This window comes from Gigantopelta aegis, chromosome 4 (genome assembly GCF_016097555.1).
Source record: "Gigantopelta aegis isolate Gae_Host chromosome 4, Gae_host_genome, whole genome shotgun sequence".
Taxonomy (NCBI): Eukaryota; Metazoa; Mollusca; class Gastropoda; order Neomphalida; family Peltospiridae; genus Gigantopelta; species Gigantopelta aegis.
In genome coordinates this window covers 54,253,683-54,277,431 of record NC_054702.1, presented here as the reverse complement: position 1 = coordinate 54,277,431, position 23,749 = coordinate 54,253,683, and the positions used below count along the sequence as shown (strand labels likewise).

Sequence of the window (23,749 nt, the reverse complement as noted above, 5' to 3'; positions counted from 1 at the left end):
ATCTGCTCCTCAAATTTATACAGATATCTGATTGATTGTCTTACAAGTAAAACTATTTCCAGTACTTTTTTCTATGTATTAAAATAATTTTAAAAAGTTTATGTATAAAAATTTCTCCATTTTCTTCCCCATTGATTATGCAGAAATTTCGATGCAATATTATCTCTTCAACTTATTTTTAGTGGAATGTTTTTGTTTTTTTAATTTTCCACTCTTTTGTTTAATATGATTTCTGTTTCAAACATTTGCATGCATTCTATCTTTAATTCTGATATTTCTCCAATACTAAATGTCATTTCACTAATAAATTAATATCTCTTTCAGGTAGGCAATTCTGTGCACGTGCATGTCTGTTAGTACAAATCTCTATTGACATATAGTTTGAATTCTTAAACATTTGACAGCAGATTTATTATACTCGTACCAAAATTTACTCAATGTTTTTTTTTTTTTAATCAACTACACAAGTGTTTATATGAAGCTCAGAAAAAATATATTAATCATCTTTACACTCAATTTGTAGATTATATTACAATTGTTTTGATTTAATCATGTTTTGTAGATTATATTACAATTGTTTTGATTTAATCATGTTTTGTAGATTATATTACAATTGTTTTGATTTAATCATGTTTTGTAGATTATATTACAATTGTTTTGATTTAATCATGTTTTGTAGATTATATTACAATTGTTTTGATTTAATCATGTTTTGTAGATTATATTACAATTGTTTTGATTTAATCATGTTTTGTAGATTCATTAAATAATATTGACCATTTTTAATTTTTATTGATTAATCAAATATTAAATGAAGATACGGTTTAAAAAATCAAATTTAAAAAAAATTATTTCAGCATTTTAAGAAGTATTATTCTCTAGGATAATATTAATTAACTCAATGTATAAGTTCTCTGAGCCAGCTTTGGTTACTAACAGATTGTTTAGCGGTGATTACTCACAACTGTTTCTTGTTCACAATTGTTCATGACTTGATATGATGTAATAATGCTCCTACCTTATATAACTGCTTTAGTTGTCAGCCTGTTGTTTGTTCCACTAACCATTCATGTGTACACATAGTAGTCATTTAGTCTTGTTTTGATAGGTATATACATGTATTAAATTCATATTGCTTTTTCAGGAATACTCAGAGAGTTAGGCCCACTTTCCATTAATGGCGATTATGTGCGCATTTTATCATGCTTTTCATATATCTGCGTTTTCCCATATCTGCGACTTCCCATATCTGCGTTTTCCCATATCTGTGTTTTCCCATATCTGCATTTTCACATATCTGTGTTTTCCCATATCTGCATTTTCCCATATCTGCGTTTTCACATATCTGTGTTTTCTCAAGCGGATTACTGTAGAAAATTTTATGTCTTTGGAGTGTACTTTAAGCCAAAAGTAAATACTTCACGTTATGATGTCACCACACTGAAAAACTCATTGATAGACTTTTTTCAGTGCCTTAAATATCCATGCACGGAATTGTGTATATGGAAAATGTATAAAGTAAATGCACTATATCGATAAACTTGAAATCGCATTAATGGAGAGTGGGCCTTATACTGGCAAATTTTTCTGCTTTAAGAAAAATGAACTGTAAATCCATAAAGAATGAGAATATATATAATTAGTCAGTTTACATGTACATGTAGCTGTAAAAACATAAATAATTGTTGAAAAATAATTGTTTTGGACCAGCCAGCCAACAAATAATGTTTTTAGGATACATGAAATTGTATCACTAAAATGGTTTAAATGGTGCCATTTAATCATATTAGAAGTTGCTTAACAGAGGAGAGAATCATGAAGCAAAGTTTAAGATGTTATTTTTTTATAGTATGTCATAATTATGTTTTATGCTGAGCAAGAAATCTGGCTTATCTATATTTAAGAAAAATGATAATTGATCTTTATGTATGTTTTTAATATTTCATTTATCTCAGTTGAGTAAGTGATATGTAAATATATATATATATATATCTCAGTGGCAGAACAAGATTAATTTTTGGGTAATATACTACAATACTTTAACAAAATGAAAATCTGTTTTATGTGCATTTTCAATAACGTTTTTAATATTTTTATTTATTAAATGATACATATTATATGTAATTTTGTTTGAAAATGAAGAGCACATAATTATGGTAGACTATTAACTAAACCACTACACTTCCATTTATTTCGACTTTGTTTCCCATTTGCAGAAGGTGACCCTGATCATCACAGTCGTGGACTATGATCGCATCGGCACCTCTGAACCAATCGGGCGCATCGTGCTCGGCTGCAACTCCACTGGAACAGAACTGCGTCACTGGAGCGACATGCTGGCAAACCCCAGGCGTCCGATCGCACAGTGGCACACGCTGCAAGAGGTTCCCGAGAAGAACTAAAGGGAGATAACTGTGGCTGTATTAAAGCATCAATTTTACTACACCAGGACTTGATTGTATTAAACTCAAGTTAAAACTGGTTCTGGACGTACTGTCAGAAAACTGTTATGGAAAATCTAACTGTGGAGTCTGTCTAAACCGGAACTACGTGGGACGTGACAAAAATGTGCTGCTGGTTTACACTGTGTGCTGAATTAAACCAGGTTTTTTTTCCAATGTTATATTTCTACTTACGAGTACCAACTCGTTTTCGTTCTGGCTCATTGATGGATTTAAGCTTATGCCGGTTTAGACAAAATCCACTGTATAGAAAAAAATAACCTAAATCTTTTCATTGATAAAATAAAAAAAAAACAAAGAACAAAAACCAATAACAAAAACAATGGTCTTGAGGTACATGTAAGATTAAACTAACTTTACACACTCCATTTATGATAACCATTTAAATATACTAAGTGTATTTTGGAAAAAATTGTTCAAACAAGAAGAAAAGAAATATGACTGGTGTGATAGAGCTTGTAATAATATTAACAGACTCAAAAGTAAACATAGCATCATATGTTAAACTAATTCCAAACTGTTCTTTCATCGACATTACCATACATGAAGTTACTAATGTACTTTCATTAAAAAAAAACACACACAAAAATACGCAAAAGATGAAAAGTTGTCTTCTTATGCCAAAGTGGCTCAGACTGTAAATCCCGGGAGGATTTTATTATAAAACTTTTACTACCAGCTGATCATTGATCAAACAGCATGTCTTGTCCAATACCTCTTGGCATATTGTAAATAAAGCTGAAGACAGCCGGTGTGTTTGAATAGAGTGTATCACTAATACACACTGTAGTTCTGAGTGCCTGCAACACGTTGACAGGTCGTTGTGCGAGTTAGAATGATTGTCGAAAGCTTCTGAAGCAAATTCACATGTACTTTCATAGGCGGATCCAGATTTCTCAATATGGAAATGTTTCCTTAAATCCAGATTTCTCAATATGAAAATGTTTTCTTAAATCCAGATTTCTCAATACAGAAATGCTTCCTTAAATCCAGATTTCTCAGTATGGAAATGTTTTCTTAAATCCAGATTTCTCAATATGGAAATGTTTTCTTAAATCCAGATTTCTCAATATGGAAATGTTTCAATTTAAGATTGCTTTAAAAAAAAAGAAAAAAAGAGAAAAAAGATTCAGACAACTTTACGTGTTAATATACATATTCTCAGTGTATTGTTTGAATTAACAGTTTATAGTATATGATTATAAAAATATTCTAGAATGCCTAAAATGTAATGGATATTTTGTTGATCACTACGTGTTGAGGGAGGTGAACGATAACATTTTCTGTTACCTTCAATAGACTGAATGCCTCTTTAGATTACCGTAATATCTTCTACTATTGGAAACTCTGGAGCTGCTTATGTCACAACTTCTTTACATTACCCTCATGTATGTCAAGCTTCCACAACTCCCCTAATGAAGTTTACCATTACAGGTACACAATCTTGGCAGCATAATACATGTACTTAAATTGTCACAGATTCTCCAGACGTAATAAGTTATGCCGCTATGACTTGCTGTATTTGACAAAGGCCAAAACTTGCTCGATTTATGATGCCAGTTGTATAATTGTGTATTTGTAATTTATTTATTTTATGCAATACATATATATATTTTAATAATATTTTAAGTCCAAAATAAAATCCCATTATATACACACATACAAGGGACACTGTTTACTTAATCTTAGATCTCAGTTAAATTTGTGACCTGGCTAATATTTAAAACTCTGAATATAACTTAAAATTCATAGTACGTCTCATTTTAAATTTAAAATGGTGGGTTTTCTTATGGGTATTTTTAAATGTGGTTTTCCGATATGAAACTTAATTATTTATTACAAGCACATTTTTGTCAGTTTGCCTTATTACATTGAACCCGTTAACTGTCATGGTCATGGAGATTATGCAAGGGATGGTTTGTGAAAATTTGATATACATGACACTGTAAACTGAGCACAGATCCGCTGGCATGGATATACATTCACACACATTTCATGCACATTATTTGTGTGAACATATTTTCTCAACAAGGGTTTTGTTTTCAACTGTATTGTTTTTATCAAAGGGCAATAATCACATATTTGATCAAGCATTCCTAATATTGTTTTGTTTCTGATTTTCTTTATCAGACATAAAAAAAGGAACAACATTAAACATTAAAGAGAAATCATGTTGAAATTATTAATTGTTTATGAATGAAACAAAATTGACAATGACAATTGATTAATGACAAGAATATTTGTAAAATCTCCATTATAATTTAAATATGGGTTCAAAATATTCTGAAAGTTAAACAGACAATTAATGCCACTTACGGTATTAATTTAAATTTTGTGAATAATTTTTTTTTATGTATTTCTTGCCATCAGGACTTTTGAAATACTGGTGTGAAATTGTGATACATGTATATGTGTAGGGCAACTGATCATAGAAATAAATAAAACAAAAGTTCTTTTTGAGAAAATATGGAGACGTTTTAAAAATATATTTTCTCAGCATCTGTTTGTCTATTACAAGTATTCATTTTATTTGTATTGTACATAATGTTAATCTGTGTATGTAGTTAAGACTGGCTGTGCCCATTTCCTTGTTGTGTTTTATGCCCCAGTTGTAGATGACTTATTCACTGTGATAAAATTTGTGTTTAAATTAATCAATATTGACAGTGGAACTAATTGTATATATATATATCAAGCAGCTATTTACTCATTATTTAGCACACACACAAATTTAAGCGGTTGTTATTGCTGGTTTCACCTTTCTGTCCGCCAGTCTTTGAAATTTGGTGGACGGATACAAGGTGGCCTATAAATGATCTCAGCTGAGGTCAATGGAAGACCTCAAAATGTAATTTTGCATATTTTTTAGGTTCTTTGACCTGTGTAACTCAAAATGTCTTTTGTAGATATACATGTTTATGGTCGATGGACTTCAGAGCAAATGCCTTTTAGAACGGGCAAAGTCTTTTGGTCAAAATCATGTTTCGAGTTCTCTTAGATCAAAGACTTTGTTAAATGTGTTTCAAATATTGTATTTACTCTAACATTTCGACTGAATTTTTCCACAACATGTCGGTGCCAAAATACTTCTAAAACTTAAACTACAGACAAATATTAAACAAAATTCTGAATTAACATTTCAACCATTTTGGTATGAAATTTATGAATATGGGAATGCTAGGTTTACACATGTCAAGGTCACAAAAATTGGGTTTTTACATTTATTTTGGTGTTCCAATATGATTTTTCACAAATATGGTACAGGTTAGCAGGTCGGAAGTCGATGTTACAGAATTTATATTGTGGTTTCATAATATTCTTGGACTGCAAGAGCTAATCACTTTGACCAACTGACTATTCATCCATATATGATTCTGGATGGGTGTTTCCTACACCAGCATCAGTTTCATTAAAAAGAGAAAATATTTTTACATTTTTGGTACAATTGTTCTGTTTATGAGTAAACACTGCAATGTACCATAATCATCTGGTCAGGGGTCATGGTTGTGGAACTGATTATTTTACTGAGTAAATGAAAACAGTTTAATAGTAGCTGATCTTATTGGGAGGAATCAAGAATCATGTAGCATAAAATTAAGAGGTTTTCAGGTCATCCTCAAAAAGATAAAATTATATCTACCAGCATAATTATTACAGCATAATAAAAAGATTAATGTAATTCACTTTAAGACTTTTTTGTAATAAATATATACATATAAATTTTACATTTCATAATGAAAATAATTTATATTTGTTACATGACATAAGTCGAGGGAAAGCTTGATGTTCATAGCCTTGGTTTTTCACAAAATACAGTACTGGAGGCCAAAATAATGAGTGATAGAGTCACTGAACTAATTTATTATGTTACCGACATAAATCAAATTTGTTAAAATTGATACTATGTATACTATAATACAAAAAAACCCCTCAAAGGGTAGGAACCACAAGAGTGGCAATGGTTTATGGAAGGCCAGGTGAGGACAAGGGTTTGGTGTGCTAACCTGCTCATTGTTAACTAACTATATCATATAGAAAGCACCGATCAAGATCTGATTTAAGTAATTGTGAACTATTTGACAATGATTGGAAAATGAACATTCAGGTGAATAACATGTCTGAGGGTTCCTAAATAAACGAATTCCAGTTTGATACATTCCAGATATGTTTAATATTAGAAATCCACTGTATTAAAACCTTTTTGTTTTTAAATTTCCGTCTTGTGTTTCCACAATATTTTGTTTTAAAATATGGTATTATTATATTATTTGAAGGTTTTTAGTAAATAAGGGGACCAAAAACTAACAGTTTTATTAAATCTTTTATAGTATACCTGTATTGATGTTACTAATACTTGACCATTATACATACAATGAAACAAAAATGTATTTACTGTTAATCCAGCTTATGTCAGGTTACATTTTCCAAGTCAGTTTGATGTCAACGAAATTTCTCAAGTTGTTACTTTGTCATGTTTTTCTGAATGTTTTTCTTTCAAATGTTATTTCATAGCAAAAGCAGTCTTATTGCTATATATTCATTAAAAAATCTCTACTGTATTATTTAATGTATTTATTTTTAATTTTAAGCCTGGAGTTGGATTTTTTTTTTCTTCAGAAAGTTGGATTCTATGTTTGGAATATCAAGAGAAAAGGTTAATAAATAGAGATAAATTTTAAAGCACAATTACAAACCTAAAATTTACTGTTACCACATTGTGGTATACATTGCTTTAACTAACACTAGTGTTATTGGTTATTTTGGATACATTTGTTTCATTTAACAGCCCTGCTGGTTAATGTATGTATACATTCTTTCAATTACAATTTTGTTGATCAATTTATATGCATTGTATCAAAAAACACAATGTTGTTGGTAATTTTGTTAGTGGTTCTTGGTTGGAAATTGATAAAAATTTGATTTAAAAAAATGTCATACCAAGCATGTGTTGATTAATAAAATGGATTTTGAATCCTAGAGAAATGAAGTCATCATGTTTTTATGTCTGATAGGTACTGGGTTCAAACCCCAGTACTAACTCTCACCCAGAATGAGTTTTCAATGGCTTGATTGAAAGGTGAAAAGCCACCATCAACCTCTGTAGACAGATCCTGAGGTGAGCATCCAGGACAACATGCTAAACTTTAATTAAATAGAAACATGTTATGTAGAACTAGAAGAAGTAGAAGAAGAAGAAGAAGAAAAGTCTAAGAGTAGGCAAGATATTATAATAAATACACTGTTTGATGTCTAAAATGATACTGTATCTACAGGTAGAAAAACGTGCTAATAACAAGTTGTCTTGTACCAGTTTCAATATTTTACCGATCAGGTACAAATTTGCTATATAGTCAGTGCTGTACTGTCATCGTACAGTACATATACCAGTAGTCGGGGAAATCATTTTTAATGTGAAATCTTCCTTTATGTTTTATTTTGTTCTTGTATCTCATTGTGTATATTGTACAGGTTATTGTTTATCGATATATATTGGATCACATCAAAAAAAAAATCATTGTGCCGAAATTGTATTTACACTTGTATATTGGTATTTGTTGAAGAGTTTATTTATTACAGCCATACAGTAGCAGTTTATTGGAACTTTTAGTTTATTTTTCATGCTGACTTTTAATATTTTGATAAAGCCTTTTTTGTGTGTGCATTAAATGGGAGCATCTTTGATGTATTTCTTTGAATACTGAAGCAAAAGCAAGCACCATTTATTTTTAAATTATTTGATAGTCTTTTACAGAAATAACAAGCAGTTTTAATATTTAATTTTACCACTTATGATAACTTCCATTATTATTATTATAATTATAAAAGTTCTAAGAAAATAGTAAAAGAAAGCTAGTCATGTATGATAAATACTAAACCACATTTAATATAGAGTATACAGTTGTCTTTATTATAAAATAATATCAAAACTAAAATTGGTTTAGATATAGTATGGTAATAATGTATGAAGTATATATGAAATAATTTATATAATTTTTGCAGTGATTAAGTAATAAGAAGTTGCACTTACATAAAATGTGCTCTAGTGGTGTCGTTAAACAAAGCAAACTCTTTTACAAAAAATAGTATGTTTTTGAAATGAAAAAAATCATCAAAAAACCCCAACAGATAATGATTATATAATTATGCTTATACTAAATTCAATAAAATCTTTTTAGGATTTATTTTTTGCTTAAAACTTTCATTTAATAAAACTTTTGCACTAAATGTATATTGTCTTCTTTAACTTATATTATTATACAACTTTAAAACATTAACGTTTTCATTTTGGTGTATACTCGTTTGTGATAATGTGTGGGTGTAAATACAAGTTTTCTTTTATTTCAAGTAGCTGTTAACAGATGTTACTGTTTTGGTCACAGGTGTATTAGCATTGTGATATAGGCCTACGTATGTGGCATTGTTTTTTGTTGCAGTTCATTGGCATTGTTTACAGCATTTATTGTCCTTTTGTGAATAAAGCCAGGTACTAGTGTAACTATTTGTTGTTGTCATTATTTGTCCCCTATTGGTCCCCTATTCATCCAACTGTAGGGGACTATAAGTTTTATCTCCATCCTTCTGTGAGGCGGGACGTAACCCAGTGGTACAGCGCTCGCTCGATGCGCGGTCGGTGTGTGATCGATCCCCATCGGTGGGCCCATTGGATTGGTGCATATAAAAGATCCCTTGCTGCTAATCAAAAAGCGTAGCCCATAAAGTGGTGACAGCGGGTTTCTTCTCTCAATATCTGTGTGGTCCTTAACCATATGTCTGATGCCATATAACCGTAAATAAGATGTGTTGAGTGTGTCGTTAAATAAAACATTTCTTTCTCTCTCTCTCTCTCTCTCTCTCTCTCTCTCTCTCTCTCTCCATCCTTCTGTCTGTCCCACATAGTTTTCCAGACTGTTTTTTTTGCAATACCTCAAGATATTGACCTAAAATGTTATATATAGCTTTATCTTGTTCTGTTACAGATCCCTTTGAATTTCATGGCTATTTACCAATTTTTGACAGAGTTATGACCCTTTAACTTAGGAGATGCGAACATTGTCTGGACGTTTTCCCCCCACAATTTCTCAAGATAGTGAACTGAAATTTTGTGTATAGCTTAAATGTTTACTGTTACAGATCATGTTTAACGTTTGTAGCTATTTTTGAAAGAGTTATGGCTCTTGGAATTAAGAGACATGTATTGCTTTTAATAGCAGTACTGTGGGAATGCCTTTTTTATTTTTTATTTACACAATTTTAGTTTGTTTATCATTTTAAATGGACAGCATCCTATACACACAGATATTTTCTGATAGCTGCACAGTCTTCCATGTCTTCAAATTATACCGAACAACAAAAGAAATACAAATATTTTAATATATTATTTCATGATAAAATTATTGTGTTAAACAGACTGTCAAAATGGGCCTGAAATGGTCAAGACATTAACAATTTGAATAAACACAAAAGCTAATTGGATTCAAACTGAAGTTTAAAGAAAATATTTATATATTTTATTTATTTTGTTGTTCAGTACATACAGCAATTGCTTTAGACTCTTGCATCCCTTTCATCATTATACCAAAGTTAAAGGTAGACTAAACTCCAACAAGAGCTTTACGTGTTGGAAAGATGCATCCCGGACCACCGACACATACTGACACTTTAACAAATGAAAAACGCGTAATTTTAGAATTAATAAAAAACCGTGATTATTCCTGCTAACTGGGGGCAGTCGTTTTGTTTCGTTTTTGTGACGTCCGGTGGTATAGCTTGGGGCGAAGTGACGTCAGCTCAGGTCCAACTTGTCTAGTATGCACAGTGTAAACAAATGCTCTAAGAAAATTATCACTTGGGTATCGTGAGTGGTCGTTTTTGCTCGCACGTATCCTACCAATAGGCCTAATAATATGCATTTTTTCTTTGGACTTTTTAAAAGAAAAAAATACTATAACTCTATTTCGTTATTTGGTGGGATATAGATTAAATATGCTGATACATTTAATTACCTGCCACATATTTATTTGATCTTTTTTTTCTGGGACTACGTAATTGGTCAGTTTTGTGATTTTAGATGGGAAAGATTTTGTTTCTTCAGTTCGAAGACTAACTCCTGACGTGACACGTTAGGTATTACGTGACCACCAGCTCGCCAGAGGGCGTATTCACTGGGATGGTACAAAATGGCTGCGCCCGTTATATATAATAGCCGTCACATTTAACCGTTTTATTAATTAACTATACGAGTATACTTGTTGATATTAAGCAATAATGTGAATTGTGTATCGTTGAATATGCATACCAGTCCAAAAGCCTTGCTTTAGCATTCCTTTAAATCTTAAAACCAGCCTCAGTGGTGCAGTGTTCGCAGCCTGGTACCAGCTCCAACCAAGAGTGAGTTCTTAAGAGCTCAATGGGTAGGTGTAAGGCCACTTCACCCATCTTCTTTCTCACTAACCACTAACCCACTGTCCTGGACAGACAACCCAGATAGCTGAGGTATGTGTCCAGAACAGCGTGCTTGAACCTTAATTGGATATAAGCACGAAAATAAGTTGAAATGAAATGAAAAACGTCTCTTCTGAAATCAAAGTGACATGTAAGTGTATTCATAACTGCATCCGCCAATCATTATAAAAACAGTAGTGCTTGTATAATGATCGTGAGGAAAGTACGTAACGTATTTAATATGTTTGGCCTAACAGCAAAAATATCACTGTGTGAGCAACGTACATATGCATAAGCCGTCAGCTGGGAAATCTGTGTTTGTGTTATATATATAAAAAATACTATATGAGTGGCCGTTAGATACCATTTATCTCACGAGTTGTTTGAAAATGTATCTAACGAGCGAAAGTTGTGAGATAAATGGTATCTAACGGACATGAATGTATTATTCTATTTCTTATCCTCAAAAACCAGGTTTTAAGCAAATTTTAACATCTTTATCGACTAAAATATATGTACAACCCTTTGCACTTGTAGCTGACTTACGCGTCACATACACATGGTTGCCAGGTTAACTATACGTCACATACATAATCGATTTTAACCGTGCTTTTTTTATTGAACGTATGGCATTGATGACCTGGCCATCACCTAGGAAGAGCCAATCGTATGTCTTAAAATTGTTAACACACGTACGTGTGTAAACAACTATGTGTTATTAAAAATAACGTATGGTGTTCTGACCAACGGGTATGTAAGAAACGTTTGTAATCGCTTTAAAACAATTAGAAGGAAAGACAACAATCCCTCCACCCACCCACAAAGACGTTGATGTTTTGATGAACTGTAGAACTGATCAGGGTCGATTAAAAGACCAAGTTGTATTTGTTATTATGAGTAATCATAGACATAAACACACGGATGCCCTCCATCCTTGAGTGTCACCATCACATATCCCTTGGGCTCCAGATCAACGTTCATATTGGGAATATCGTACAACATGACGTAGACTAGACTTGGAACTCTGTTGTGCTGGATTCCCCAGTCCATCTCAAAATAGTAACCATACACGTCATCCTGTCTGCGTGTACCATCCTTCTTTGGCCAGTCAATCTAAATAAGAAGGACATGTTTTATTTAACGACGCACTCAACACATTGTATGTACGGTTATATGGCGTCGGACATATGATTAAGGACCACACATATATCGAGAGAGGAAACCCACTGTCGCCACTTCATGGGCTACTCTTTTCGATTAGCAGCAAGGGATCTTTTATATGCACCATCCCACAGACATGATAGTACATACCACGGCCTTTGATATACCAGTCGTGGTGCACTGGATGGAACGAGAAATAGCTCAATGGGCCCACTGACGAGAATCGATCCTAGACCGACTGCGCTTGAAGCGAGCGCTGTACCACTGGGCTACGTCCCGACCCCTGAATAAGAAAGTTCTGACAACATTAAATATTTACAGAAATGTTATATAGATTATAGGCCTAACAATAAACTATGTGTCAGTAAATATAAACATGTATTTTTACTTCTACTAAATATGATCCTAGAAGTCTAAAATCTGTTTTAAAGAACATGATTAATGAAACACCAAAAATAACAGAAATTAAGTAAGCAAAAATATCGAAATAAAGGCAATAAATTTACATTCTGTGCTTAACCCCCCCCCCCCCCCCCCCCCCCACATTTTCAATTATTCCCCATTATTTAGATAAATATTCTATTATGTTTAATTTTGAAAACTTAAAACACATTTTTGTTCTACCCTGAGAAAGATTTAAGTGGGTTTTTTTTATTTTTTTTATTGTAAATGTGTGTGCCACATCGCGCATTTACACAGCTTACCGTAAATTGGTCATACATTCCTACCAGACTGTATCCAATGATAACCACGGACAAGTTAAAACTGTTGTGAAATGAGCAGTTTGAAATGATTGGCTGATTGTAGTTGTCAATTATCTCCGAAGCGAGGCTGTATTTATGTTGGTTGGTTGTACAGACGAAATCGGAATCCCAAGCGAAAGATATCACTTTCTTAGCTGTTGATCCCGCGGCTTGTAAACCTCTGTCCATTCGAAACTTTGTACTTCTCTGAAACAACACAAGACAAGATGGCCACATTTCATTTCATTTCTACTTATTTTCGTGCTTATATCCAATTAAGGTTCAAGCATGCTGCCCTGGATACACACCTCAGCTATCTGGACTGTCTGTCCAGGACAGGGGGTTAGGTGTTAATTGTTAGTGAGAGAGAAGAGGGTGTAGTGGCCTTACACCTACCCATCGAGTCGTTAAAACTCGCTCTGGGTGGGAGCCGATACCGGGCTGCGAACCCTGTACCTACCAGCCTTATGTCCGATGGCTTAACCACGACGCCACCGAGGTCGGTAAGATGGCCAGATATACCAAATGAATACCGAAATGCTAAGATAGGTACAAGCTATATTAGTTTATACCTCGAATGAAATTAGATTTGCATCCTTACCGATATGTTTGCCTTGTTTTTGTATAAATAAAATATACCACCGTCAACGTCACTGGTTAGTAATAATTACAACTACCTAGTTAAATAGAATTTGATAAAATTTGTGAAATTTTCCAAGGAAGTAATCAAAGAAGTAAATCGTCCCTGTTTTTTTTTTTTTTTTAATACTACTAATAATTGGTAATGTCTTTATTATTTCATATCCCTTGCTCTACCATCGCAGTTTGTTACATTATATAGCTGTTTAACTAGACCAAGAATAGATTTTGTTCCAATCTACCCTTTGTAAACACTTGCTTGTACGAACATCTCAAAACAAAGACTTTGCTTGTGACATCACATTTTATTTAAAATAAAATCATGGGTTCAACAAAGATGTCTGTGAAGATGTTGATCTTTTTGCACAGGAAAGACGTGCTCTGGTATTATTTGGAATTGTAAAATCACGACAGCTGCAGCAGTAACTAGTTGCCAACTTCAGTGACGTGATCCGGACGGTGGGGGTTTAAAAGGCTTTAAATAGTGAGGGCCAGTGCTTATAAAACGTTTAGCTAGAGTCTAGACTCAAATATCTAATGATGTAGCAAGCATACAATTTGCATGGCGTTGCCATGGCGTTAAAGTCTCAGACTCTATTTGAGTCTTGAGTATAGAAACTCTCGCAACTTTGCGATATCGCAGTGCAATGCAAAAAGACTTACAAGGAGGATGCTTTGTTGTCTAGCAGAGCCTAAGAGACCTTTGTGAATTAGGCCCCAGTACTGTTAAAGTTACATTCTCTGGTTACCATATTATAACATCATGTACAAATGTGAAATACAAGCTCAAATGCACTTTTAAAAAAGTCGTGTGTGTTCGCTATGAACGGATATCGTCAAATGTATACGCTTGATTCGTCGCCTGTACCGCGATAGCTCGGCAAAACACAAACGACAGCCTGTTGTCAGTTTCAGTTAACACGTGCGTTTGCCGATTTCAAATTGTAGGGTTCGTCTCAAAAAATTAAAAGAGAAATCTTCCGCTGTACGAATAACATTCGGTTGAGGATAGGGTACTAGAGTCTTTAGTTGAAACCCGTTTGATCTTGACAACGTATTATCGACAGTCGTACCTTCCTATTTCAGAATTGATATTTTATAAAGTGTTAGTAGAACTTTCAAAGTATAGTTTGTATACTAGTAACACATTAATAATGTATATATTTTTAAAATAAAATATACTAAAGTAGACAATGAGCGTTTTCACTTCTTAATTTTACGTGTTAAAATCGACAAATTCAAATAAATATTATTTCGTTTGCAAAGGGTAAAGTTGGGGGGCGGTGGTTAACGACATCAAAGATAAAGCATATTGATTTAATAATCATCCGACCCCATACAAACGTAAATAAAATGCGTTGAGTGCTTCGTTAAATAAAACATATCCTATCCTTCCTTCCATCTGCTGTTGGATGTCTAACATTTGGTAATTTTGACATATAATCTTAGAGAGGAATCGGGTGCATGTGCAGGGGGAGGGTATTGGAGATCGAAACCCTTACTTGCCCAAGCTTTAAAAAAAATTGAAATGTATTTTCTGAGGGAGCATGGCCCCATATAAACTTCGCTCAACACAGTCTATAACCCCAACCCAGCTGAAATCCCTGCACACGCGCCTTGGAAACCCGCTACATTTTTTTTTTTTAGCAAGGGATCGTTTATATGTACCATCCCACAGACAGGATATCACATACCATGGTCTTTTATATACCCACCGATGGGGATGGATCCTAGACTGACCGCGCATTTCCAAAAAACACCCTTTTAGGTCTAAGTAATGAATAAAAATAACATATAGTCTTGAAAAATGTTACGTAAATCGAACACAGTACCCTCTTCCTCTATCCCTAGACGTTACGTAATTAGTAACACCCCCTTACATGTAACGCATATGCCAACAGCTGGCCACTGTCAAATTTTCAAGGCAAATCCCCTACCCACCGACCCCTGGAAAGGCGTTGTACCATACCTCTATGGATATAAATATGTTTTGGAGATATGAGACGACCCCTCAATCAAGACAGTTAAATGTGTTCAAAAATTGCGAAATCTCACGTGATCTCTTGTTGGGGAATTCCACACGTTTGATAAGCCAATGAAAACCGAGATCGGTACGAGCCCGTCAAAAGTGTCCCACTTTCAAAATATTGGGTTTGTTTTTGACCTGGATAAGCCAGCGTAGTGAAACCAATGCGGAGTGCGGCGTCATATATGCACCAAACGTAATTGGATTTTCTGTTCTATATGCTTAAATAAAAATATTCCGGATACTGCCGCTTTAACTGAAATATGTTCTTGCATCTTATTTTATTGTAAGTATACTAAGATAATCATAAAAATAAATACCTGGAGCAGTTCGCTCATCGCAGATGCCTTGACGTCCACTGGTAAACACGGGTCACTTCTAAGGTATTCGAAAGCTTCGATATTTAACCAATACTCGAAAATTAGGCCCTTTTTCTTTGAACTGTCCATGATGCCGCCAAAACCTCTAAAAAGCTGAAATACATGCTCATACAGCAGTTTTTTTCAATTATATGTCTTGCTAATTACGAAAGAAGACACACACACACACACACACACACACACACACACATTTCTCGCATGGACGCACGCAATGTTGCAAGCTCTGCCGTTCCAGACGTTAGACGTTTTGGGAGACATTAGAGATTGCTACAAATTTCGCACAAACGCATACAAACAGCTTTCGTAGTTTGTGTATTTAAGAAAGAAGAACAGTAACCGTGAAAACGATATCTGGAGTTGGGGGGGGGGGGGGGGGGCACAATATCTAGTGGGGAAACAAATCAAATTTATTATCTTTTTTATATATAGAGTAGGGCAAAAGAAACACCCCAAAAACCTAAACATATTTCGTCCTTAAGTGGGGAAGGAAGGCACAGCCCCCCCCCCCCCCCAACAGTTTCTAAGGTTCTGCAGATACGTGGGCACACACACAAAAACAAAACAGTGATGGTCTACCTCTTGATTGCTTGCTGTGAAAGCGTGTCGGAAAGTTACGTTTGCTTTTAAACTAGGATCCAGATAACGTATGACCTCATCCAGTTTAGGATCTACTTCACTGACTGGATCATCAATCTGAGTCGGCCAGTAGTAACAGGCCTTCCCGGCCCCGCGGCCTTCCTGTACAGCAATGATGTCGATCGATTTTGTTGAAACTAGGATCTGAAACCCATCTAGGTGTTGCTTCACCGTTGAATTGACCTGGCTGCGATTCGTGTCCACGTACGGTGATATGGCAAATCGCTTACCAACACTATGAGCCAGTGCACCGAGTCTTGTGTACAGTTTGGGATAAAGTGTGGCAGACGTCACCCATCCGAGGAAACACTCGTCGGTTGAATAATACCCACCGAGAAAGTCGTACAAAGATTTAGACTTGATGGGCTTCCGTACGCGTCTCTTGTCCTTCGTCTCGGAAGTAATAAAGTGCTGCATATCGCCAGTGAACATTTTCGAATACCTTGTCTTGTGGTCAACCATGACTCGCCTGGCCAGCTCGTAATAGGCTGGAAGCAGCAGGTTAATGTCGTCTGAAACGGGCAGTGCCGGAGCGCCAAAGAAGACAGACGTGTTGTGTTGAGCTGCAGCTGTCAGGAGTAATTCGTGAGGATCAGTTCCAGCAAACGACGTGAAGAGGACTATCACAGAGGAGCCAGATGTGATGTTGCAAGGGTCGCTGTAACATGAATCACAAGGACCTGAAATACTTTAACGTTATCAAAGCTAACAACTGTCCATGTCTTGGACACTTCCTCTGAGAAATTCGGAGAATGTGCCTAAAACTAGACGTGCTTGAACCTTCGGTGGATGGAAGCAAGTGTTAAATGGTTGATTGATCGAAACAGCTGCTATAGTCCGTCCCATCATTCTATTAAACTGTTTTTTGTAAATAATTTCAGTTTGGTTTGACGTAAGAAGAAAGGTAAAACTGAGTTGGAAATAACAAAGAAATACAATTTGTGTGTGTGTGTGCAATTTACAAATCAGTTGGCTCGGAAATAAATAACTTGTAGTAGGGCCTAAATTACATAGTATGAAAAAAAAGCAATCCCTGTGGAACGGACTATAGGTCTGGAAGAAGTGACATGACATTCAAAGAAGAGAAATGGAAGGGGGCAGTAGGATACTTCAAAGGAGAGGAAAGGCAGAGTGTAGTAGGATAATTCAAAGGACAGAAAACCAGCCTCGGTGGCGTCGTGGTTAGGCCATCGGTCAACAGACTGGTAGGTACTGGGTTCGGATCCCAGTCGACGCATGGGATTTTTAATCCAGATACCGACTCCAAACCCTGAGTGAGTGCTATTCAAGGCTCAATGGGTAGGTGTAAACCACTTGCACCGACCAGTGATCCATAACTGGTTCAACAAAGGCCATGGTTTGTGCTATCTTTGCTGTGGGAAGCGCAAATAAAAGATCCCTTGCTGCTAATCAGAAAAAGTAGCCCATGAAGTGGCGACAGCGGGTTTCCTCTCAAAATCTGTGTGGTCCTTAACCATATGTCTGACGCCATATAAACGTAAATAAAATGTGTTGAGTGCGTCGTTAAATAAAACATTTCTTTCGTTCTTTCTTTCAAAGGACAGAAAAGGCGGGTGGAAGTGGAATAATTCAAAGGAGAGGAAAGGAAGGGTGTGTGGGGTAATTCAAACGAGAGGAAGTACAGGGGAGAGTGGGATAAGAAAAAAGAAAGATATGTACATGTAATCAATACAATCAGTTGCTCTAGTCCCATTTACTGTCTAGGTAACAGCTGAAACAGATGGTGTAGCAGAACAGAACTTTATTACAACTCGGAGCGTTACACAACGGCATATGAGAAACATGTAATAACAATATTTTGCAGTGACAAGATGGGTTTTACAAACGATAAAAAAATATTAATTTGGTTTTCTTAGCTGTGACTAAAATAACCTTTTTTCTAAAGTTGGTTAAAGCATAAAAAAATTAATATAATAAATAATTACACAAGTCCTCTGAACTAACAAAGTCATATGATTAATTAGAAAACATCAACAAGCCATGTAAAATCACTATAGAAACCCGAAAATAGAAATTAATTGAAAACATCAATAATGTTTTAATAACATGCTGTTAAAGCTGCAGTCCCTGGAATATTTTTTATTATTTAAGCATTTAGAATGGATTATCCAGTTCTGTTTGGTACATATAAGGTCCACCACATCGCTATAGTTTGGCAATGCTCGCTTATCTATATTATCTAGGTCATCTACAAACGCAATGGTCAGCTTTGGTTTTCTTCATTTAGCGGGACGCCAGTAGAACTGGGACTTTACGTGATTTGCGCAGACGCTGATGTTCTCACATGATTTTGAACAAATTTAACTGTCTTGACTGAGGAGTCGTCTCATATCTCCAAAAAATATTTATATCCATAGAGGTATGGTACAACATCTTTCTAGGGGTCGGTGGGGGATTTGCCGTGACATTTTAACAGTGGCCATCGGTTGGCATACGCGTTACATGTAAGGGGGTGTCAATAATTATGTAACGCGCTAGGGGGAGAGGAAGAGGTCGGTGTATTCGATTTATGTATCATTTATCAAGACTATTTGTTATTTCTATTCATTACTTAGACCTAAAAAGGTGGGTGGGTGGGGGGGGGGGGGGGGTAAATTGCGTTGTCGATCTAGGATCGGTCCCCATCGGCGGGCTCGTTCCAACCAATGCGATATGACTGGTATATAAAAGGCCATGGTATGTGATATCCTGTTTGTGGGATGGTGCATATAAACGGTCCCTTGCAAAAACAATGTAGCGGGTTTCCAAGGCGCGTGTGCAAGGATTTTAGCGGGATTGGGGGTTATAGACTGTTGAGCGAAGTTTATATGGCGTCATGCTGCCCCAGAAAACATATTTCAATTTTGTTTAGCTTGAGCAGGTAAGTGTTTAGATCCACAATACCCCCCCCCCCCCTTCATATATACTCATCCTTCATCCAATAGCCGATGATTAATAAATCAATATGCTCTAACATTGATGTCGTTAAACAAAACAAACTTTCCATACATATAAAACATATACATGCTCAATGTGTCATACAAACTAAACTTTGAAAGTTCTACTAATACTTTATAAAATATTAATTCTGAAATAGGAAGGTAGCCTACGATTGTCGACAACACGTTGTCAAGATCAAACCGATTTTTTCGAAAGACTAGTACCCTATCCTCAACCGAATTAACGTTCTTCGTACAGCGCAAGATTTCTCATTTCTTTTTTTTGAGATGATCCCTACAATTTCAAATCCGCAAACACACATGTTGATTGAAACTGACAACAAGCTGTCACTTGTGCTTTGCCGAGCAATGGAGGCACAGGCGACGAATCGAGCGTATACTTTTGACGATCTCCGTTCATAGCGAACACACAAGTTTTTTAAAAGTGCATTTGAGCTTGCATTTCATATTTGTACATGATGTTATAATATGGTAACCAGAGACTGTAACTTTAATTATTGCTAAATCTGAACAACAAAACCGTAATACGTGACTAGGCCCTTACCTCTGCACAATGCAGTCGAATGGGGATTTGGCAAAACAGTGGTTGACCCCATGAATCACAATGTACTTAGAATGTGATAGTTTGAAAATATTACCGACCTTCAACTGCATTGGCTAAAACATTGGAATATGCCTATGGTGTCAAATGTTTAATCAAAGTTTGTTCTCAATGCTTCTTTATGAAAATGAATAACTTATTTACTAAAACTGGCATATGAAGGAAGAAAGACGAATTGGGAATATACAGTTTTTACAGACATCAATACAAATGTGCCTTGTGGTGCACCACCAATAGGAATATGAGTTTAGGTACGGAATGAAACAATTGGCTGTGATGATAAAAAATGTGTTTGTTTTATTTAACGACACTACTAGAGCACAATGATTTAGTAATGATCGACTATTGGATATCAAACATTTGGTAATTTTGACGTAGTCTTAGAGAGGAAACACACTACATATTTTTATTAGTCGCAAGGGATCTTTTATATACACCATCCCAATGGCAGGATTGCACATACCACGGCCTTTGATATACCAGTTGTGGTGCACTGGTTGGAACGAGAAATAGCCCAATGGGCCTACCGGCAGGGGTCGATCCTAGACCGATCGCACATATGATTGGCGAGCGCTTTGCCAGTGAGCTACATCCCGACGGTAACAGGTATCAGAATGCCTACAATTTGTAATCTTCCGCGAAAGCAAATTCCCTTAACTTCCAACCTTTTGTTCGTGTAGACACACCTACTCTCTCATCTACCTCATCTCAAGACCAACTTCTGAAGGCGTGCAACGAAACAGTTAAGATTTTATCTCTGAACATGATAAGCTGATAACAGCGTATTAAACATTTTGCTTGGGCATCGTTAAGAAAACATTCCTTTCCTATTCATTTGATAACTTTAGCAATAACAATAATACACACACAAACCTTTGACTAACTGTCGGCAAAACCAGACGATAATATATCCTGGAGCTGGATAATTTTCGATCGAATTTGGGGCAGACCATGAAGCTGTCACCAAAATTTTCTTCATACTGGTACGTAGCGAAGGCCGCAATTTTCACCCCAAGGGCAGACAATTCGTTCACCGCCTCATCCCAGCATTTCGTTCCACCGACCCCGGTGCTGCTGTTTAAACTCCCGCACCAGGCGAAGTTGGGATCTCGCGCAAGATCCTGTATGCTTCTTTTTATCATAGGTGGCGCTCTGAGGAAAACCGTGTCGCCACCCCAGGTCTGGAACGTGGTTAGGGTCTTGTTCCATTCCTCCAGCGTGAAGCGATCCTTGAACCAAGAGGCTGTGATGGGGTATTTCGGTCCTGGGTCAGACGAAACAAGCGCAGTGATAAGTGATGCAAACAGAAGACATCCTACAGCGGTCTCAGTACGCGACATACTGATGCTAGCTGTTACGATCAATTGTTTCGTATGAATTGATTAGACTGCAGTTTGATTACAAAGTCCACACACTTAGAGTATGCTAGATAACACTATGTATAGTACTATCTGGCTACGTATAGACCAACACATCAAATTAAAGACACTGGCTTTTAAGTGATCCCCCGTAGTCTAGTGTTTGAACAGTAGTTCAAATCCCGCCTAACGCTGGCTCAGACTCACCCCCTTTTCCCTCTATCCCATATTACAATCAGCATTAGTTCCGGTGACTTCACGTATAATTAATAAATTAAATAATTGCTGAAAAAATACAGCGAGTAGGCCTATCTGAGTTGTCCAGTAATTTTCAAAGTACAATTTTTAATCACCATATGTAAAACAAAAATACATACACTTTCTAAAATATTATAACAACTTATACATGTATAAACCTGATGATTTTTTTCCCTTTTAATTCCCTAGGGCCCCGTTCCACAAAGCGATCTTAGCACCAAGATCACCTTAGTGCATAAGGTAGCTATGGACTTAAGGTGATCTTAGGGCTAAGATCGCTTTGTGGAACGGGGCCCTGGTAACTTTTAATTAAATGTTTGCCACATAGGCTAGTGCTACAAAATAGCAGACTGTCAATGGCATCGTGTTATTTTTTCACAAAACATACTCTGGTACATCAAATTACTTTATATTCTGTAAAGAAATTAATGGGTTTTTTTTTAACAACTCAATTTGAAATTATGGCTGTATTTGCCGTCTTCTTCTTCTTCTTCTTCTTCTTCTTAAAACGCTCATAAACGAATGCGCGTTGGGCTGCGGTTAGGCATCTCCTTAAAAGTACAGTATTAATAATTTGGCCCAGCTCTTCCATCTCCGGCAGTGTTCCATAGACTAGCCTCTACCTTTTGACCAATCCAGCTTGGGTGACCCTACCAGGAGCTGAAGCTCCCGCTGGTATAGCTCTCCGGATCATTGAATCATGCAAGCTATTTTAACCCTGTGAATGGACCACGAGATAGGCTTAATGTCTCACATGATTATTGTGACACTTGGTGCAGATTGTCAGAAAAGAAAATTGAACCCATCGCCGCCACAAATGGTGTTCGAAACAAATATCAGCAATATATCTTTTATTTGCACTCTTACAATCTGGGGCAGAATGTGGCTAAGTGGCAAAGCGCTCGCCGGATGCGCGGTCGGTCTAGGATCGATCCCCGTCGGTGGCCCATTGGGCTATTTCCCGTTCCAGCCAGTGCACCATGCATTGTAAATCCAGTAGTCGATGATTAATAAATCAAGGTGCTCTATATCTAGTGGTGTCGTTTAACAAAACAAACTTTAACTCTTACAATCTTAGGGAAGGATGTAGCTAAGTGGGAGAGCGATGGCCTGGGGTGCGATGGGTGACAGGATCGATCGCGCTCAGTGTATTAGGGCTTTCCTCGTCTCAAACAGTTCCCTACCATTCGTACACTGTACCATTGTAATGTCCCGTATCTATGGGAAAGGGCAAAATAAAAATTATCTTGCTACTTTATGAATAATACTAGCCTATATGGCAGGAGCGAGTTTCCTCTCTTTCTATCTACTGACCAGTTATCGAAATAATCATGTTAGACACCACATAACTGTACTGAGGTGTCGTTGAACAAATATATATTTTTTTCCTCCTATAATTTAGCACGTGTTTACAAACTTTGACAGTTGTGAGGCACTGGTCAGAATCGTCGGGGCAGGGCGGCGGTCAGTATTTTTGCAATTTATTATAATTGTTTTCTTCAAGTCTTAATTTTTCTTAAAAAACAAAAACAAATTCCCACTAGCGCTAATTGTAGATATTTAGTGGACATTGCGTCCGCTAGCTGCAAATACTGGTATCATACAGGGTTTGCAAGTTGTAAAAAGGAAATGTTTTATTTAACGACGCACTCAACACATTTTATTTATGGTTATATGGCGTCTGGCATATGGTTAAGGACCACACAGATATTGAGGGAGGAAACCCGCTGTCGCCACTTCATGGGCTACTTTTTTCGATTAGCAGCAAGGGATCTTTTATATGCACCATCCCACAGACAGGATAACACATACCACGACCTTTGATATACCAGTCGTGGTGCACTGGCTGGAGCGAGAAATAGCCCAATGGGTCCATCGACGGAGATCGATCTCAGACCGACCGCGCATCGAGCGTACGCTTTACCACTGGGCTACGTCCCGCCCCTGCAAGTTATAAGAAATCGCGACTGGCAACTTTCGGGAAATTCTAGGTGTGCTAGGTGTCACGTGAACAGGACATACTCGTGTATGTTTTAGTGTTCTTTCTATTTAATATTCTGACAATATTACTCGAAAGTAGATA

At 36.1% G+C, this 23,749-nt stretch overlaps 2 protein-coding genes across 8 annotated transcripts in view; one reads left to right on the top strand and one right to left on the bottom strand.

Annotated features, from left to right (window-relative positions):
* LOC121370760 (synaptotagmin-1-like) overlaps positions 1 to 8,958 on the top strand; it is an 89,203-nt gene extending 80,245 nt beyond the window's left edge. For all 7 annotated transcript variants that reach the window (XM_041496212.1, XM_041496208.1, XM_041496209.1 and 4 more), the window contains one exon: positions 2,217 to 8,958. In XM_041496212.1, the coding sequence (XP_041352146.1) occupies positions 2,217 to 2,402 (186 nt within the window). In that variant the 3' untranslated portion in view covers positions 2,403 to 8,958. The remainder of the gene's footprint in view (positions 1 to 2,216) is intronic.
* Positions 8,959 to 11,451: 2,493 nt separating this feature from the next.
* LOC121369889 lies at positions 11,452 to 21,390 on the bottom strand. The gene is made up of 5 exons (XM_041494966.1): positions 20,924 to 21,390; positions 16,430 to 17,147; positions 15,794 to 15,946; positions 12,770 to 13,015; positions 11,452 to 12,017 (listed from the first exon to the last, which is right to left on the bottom strand). The coding sequence occupies exons 1-5, from the start codon at positions 21,388 to 21,390 to the stop codon at positions 11,796 to 11,798; spliced, it is 1,806 nt and encodes a 601-aa protein (XP_041350900.1). The 3' UTR covers positions 11,452 to 11,795.
* Between the last annotated feature and the right edge of the window lie 2,359 nt (positions 21,391 to 23,749).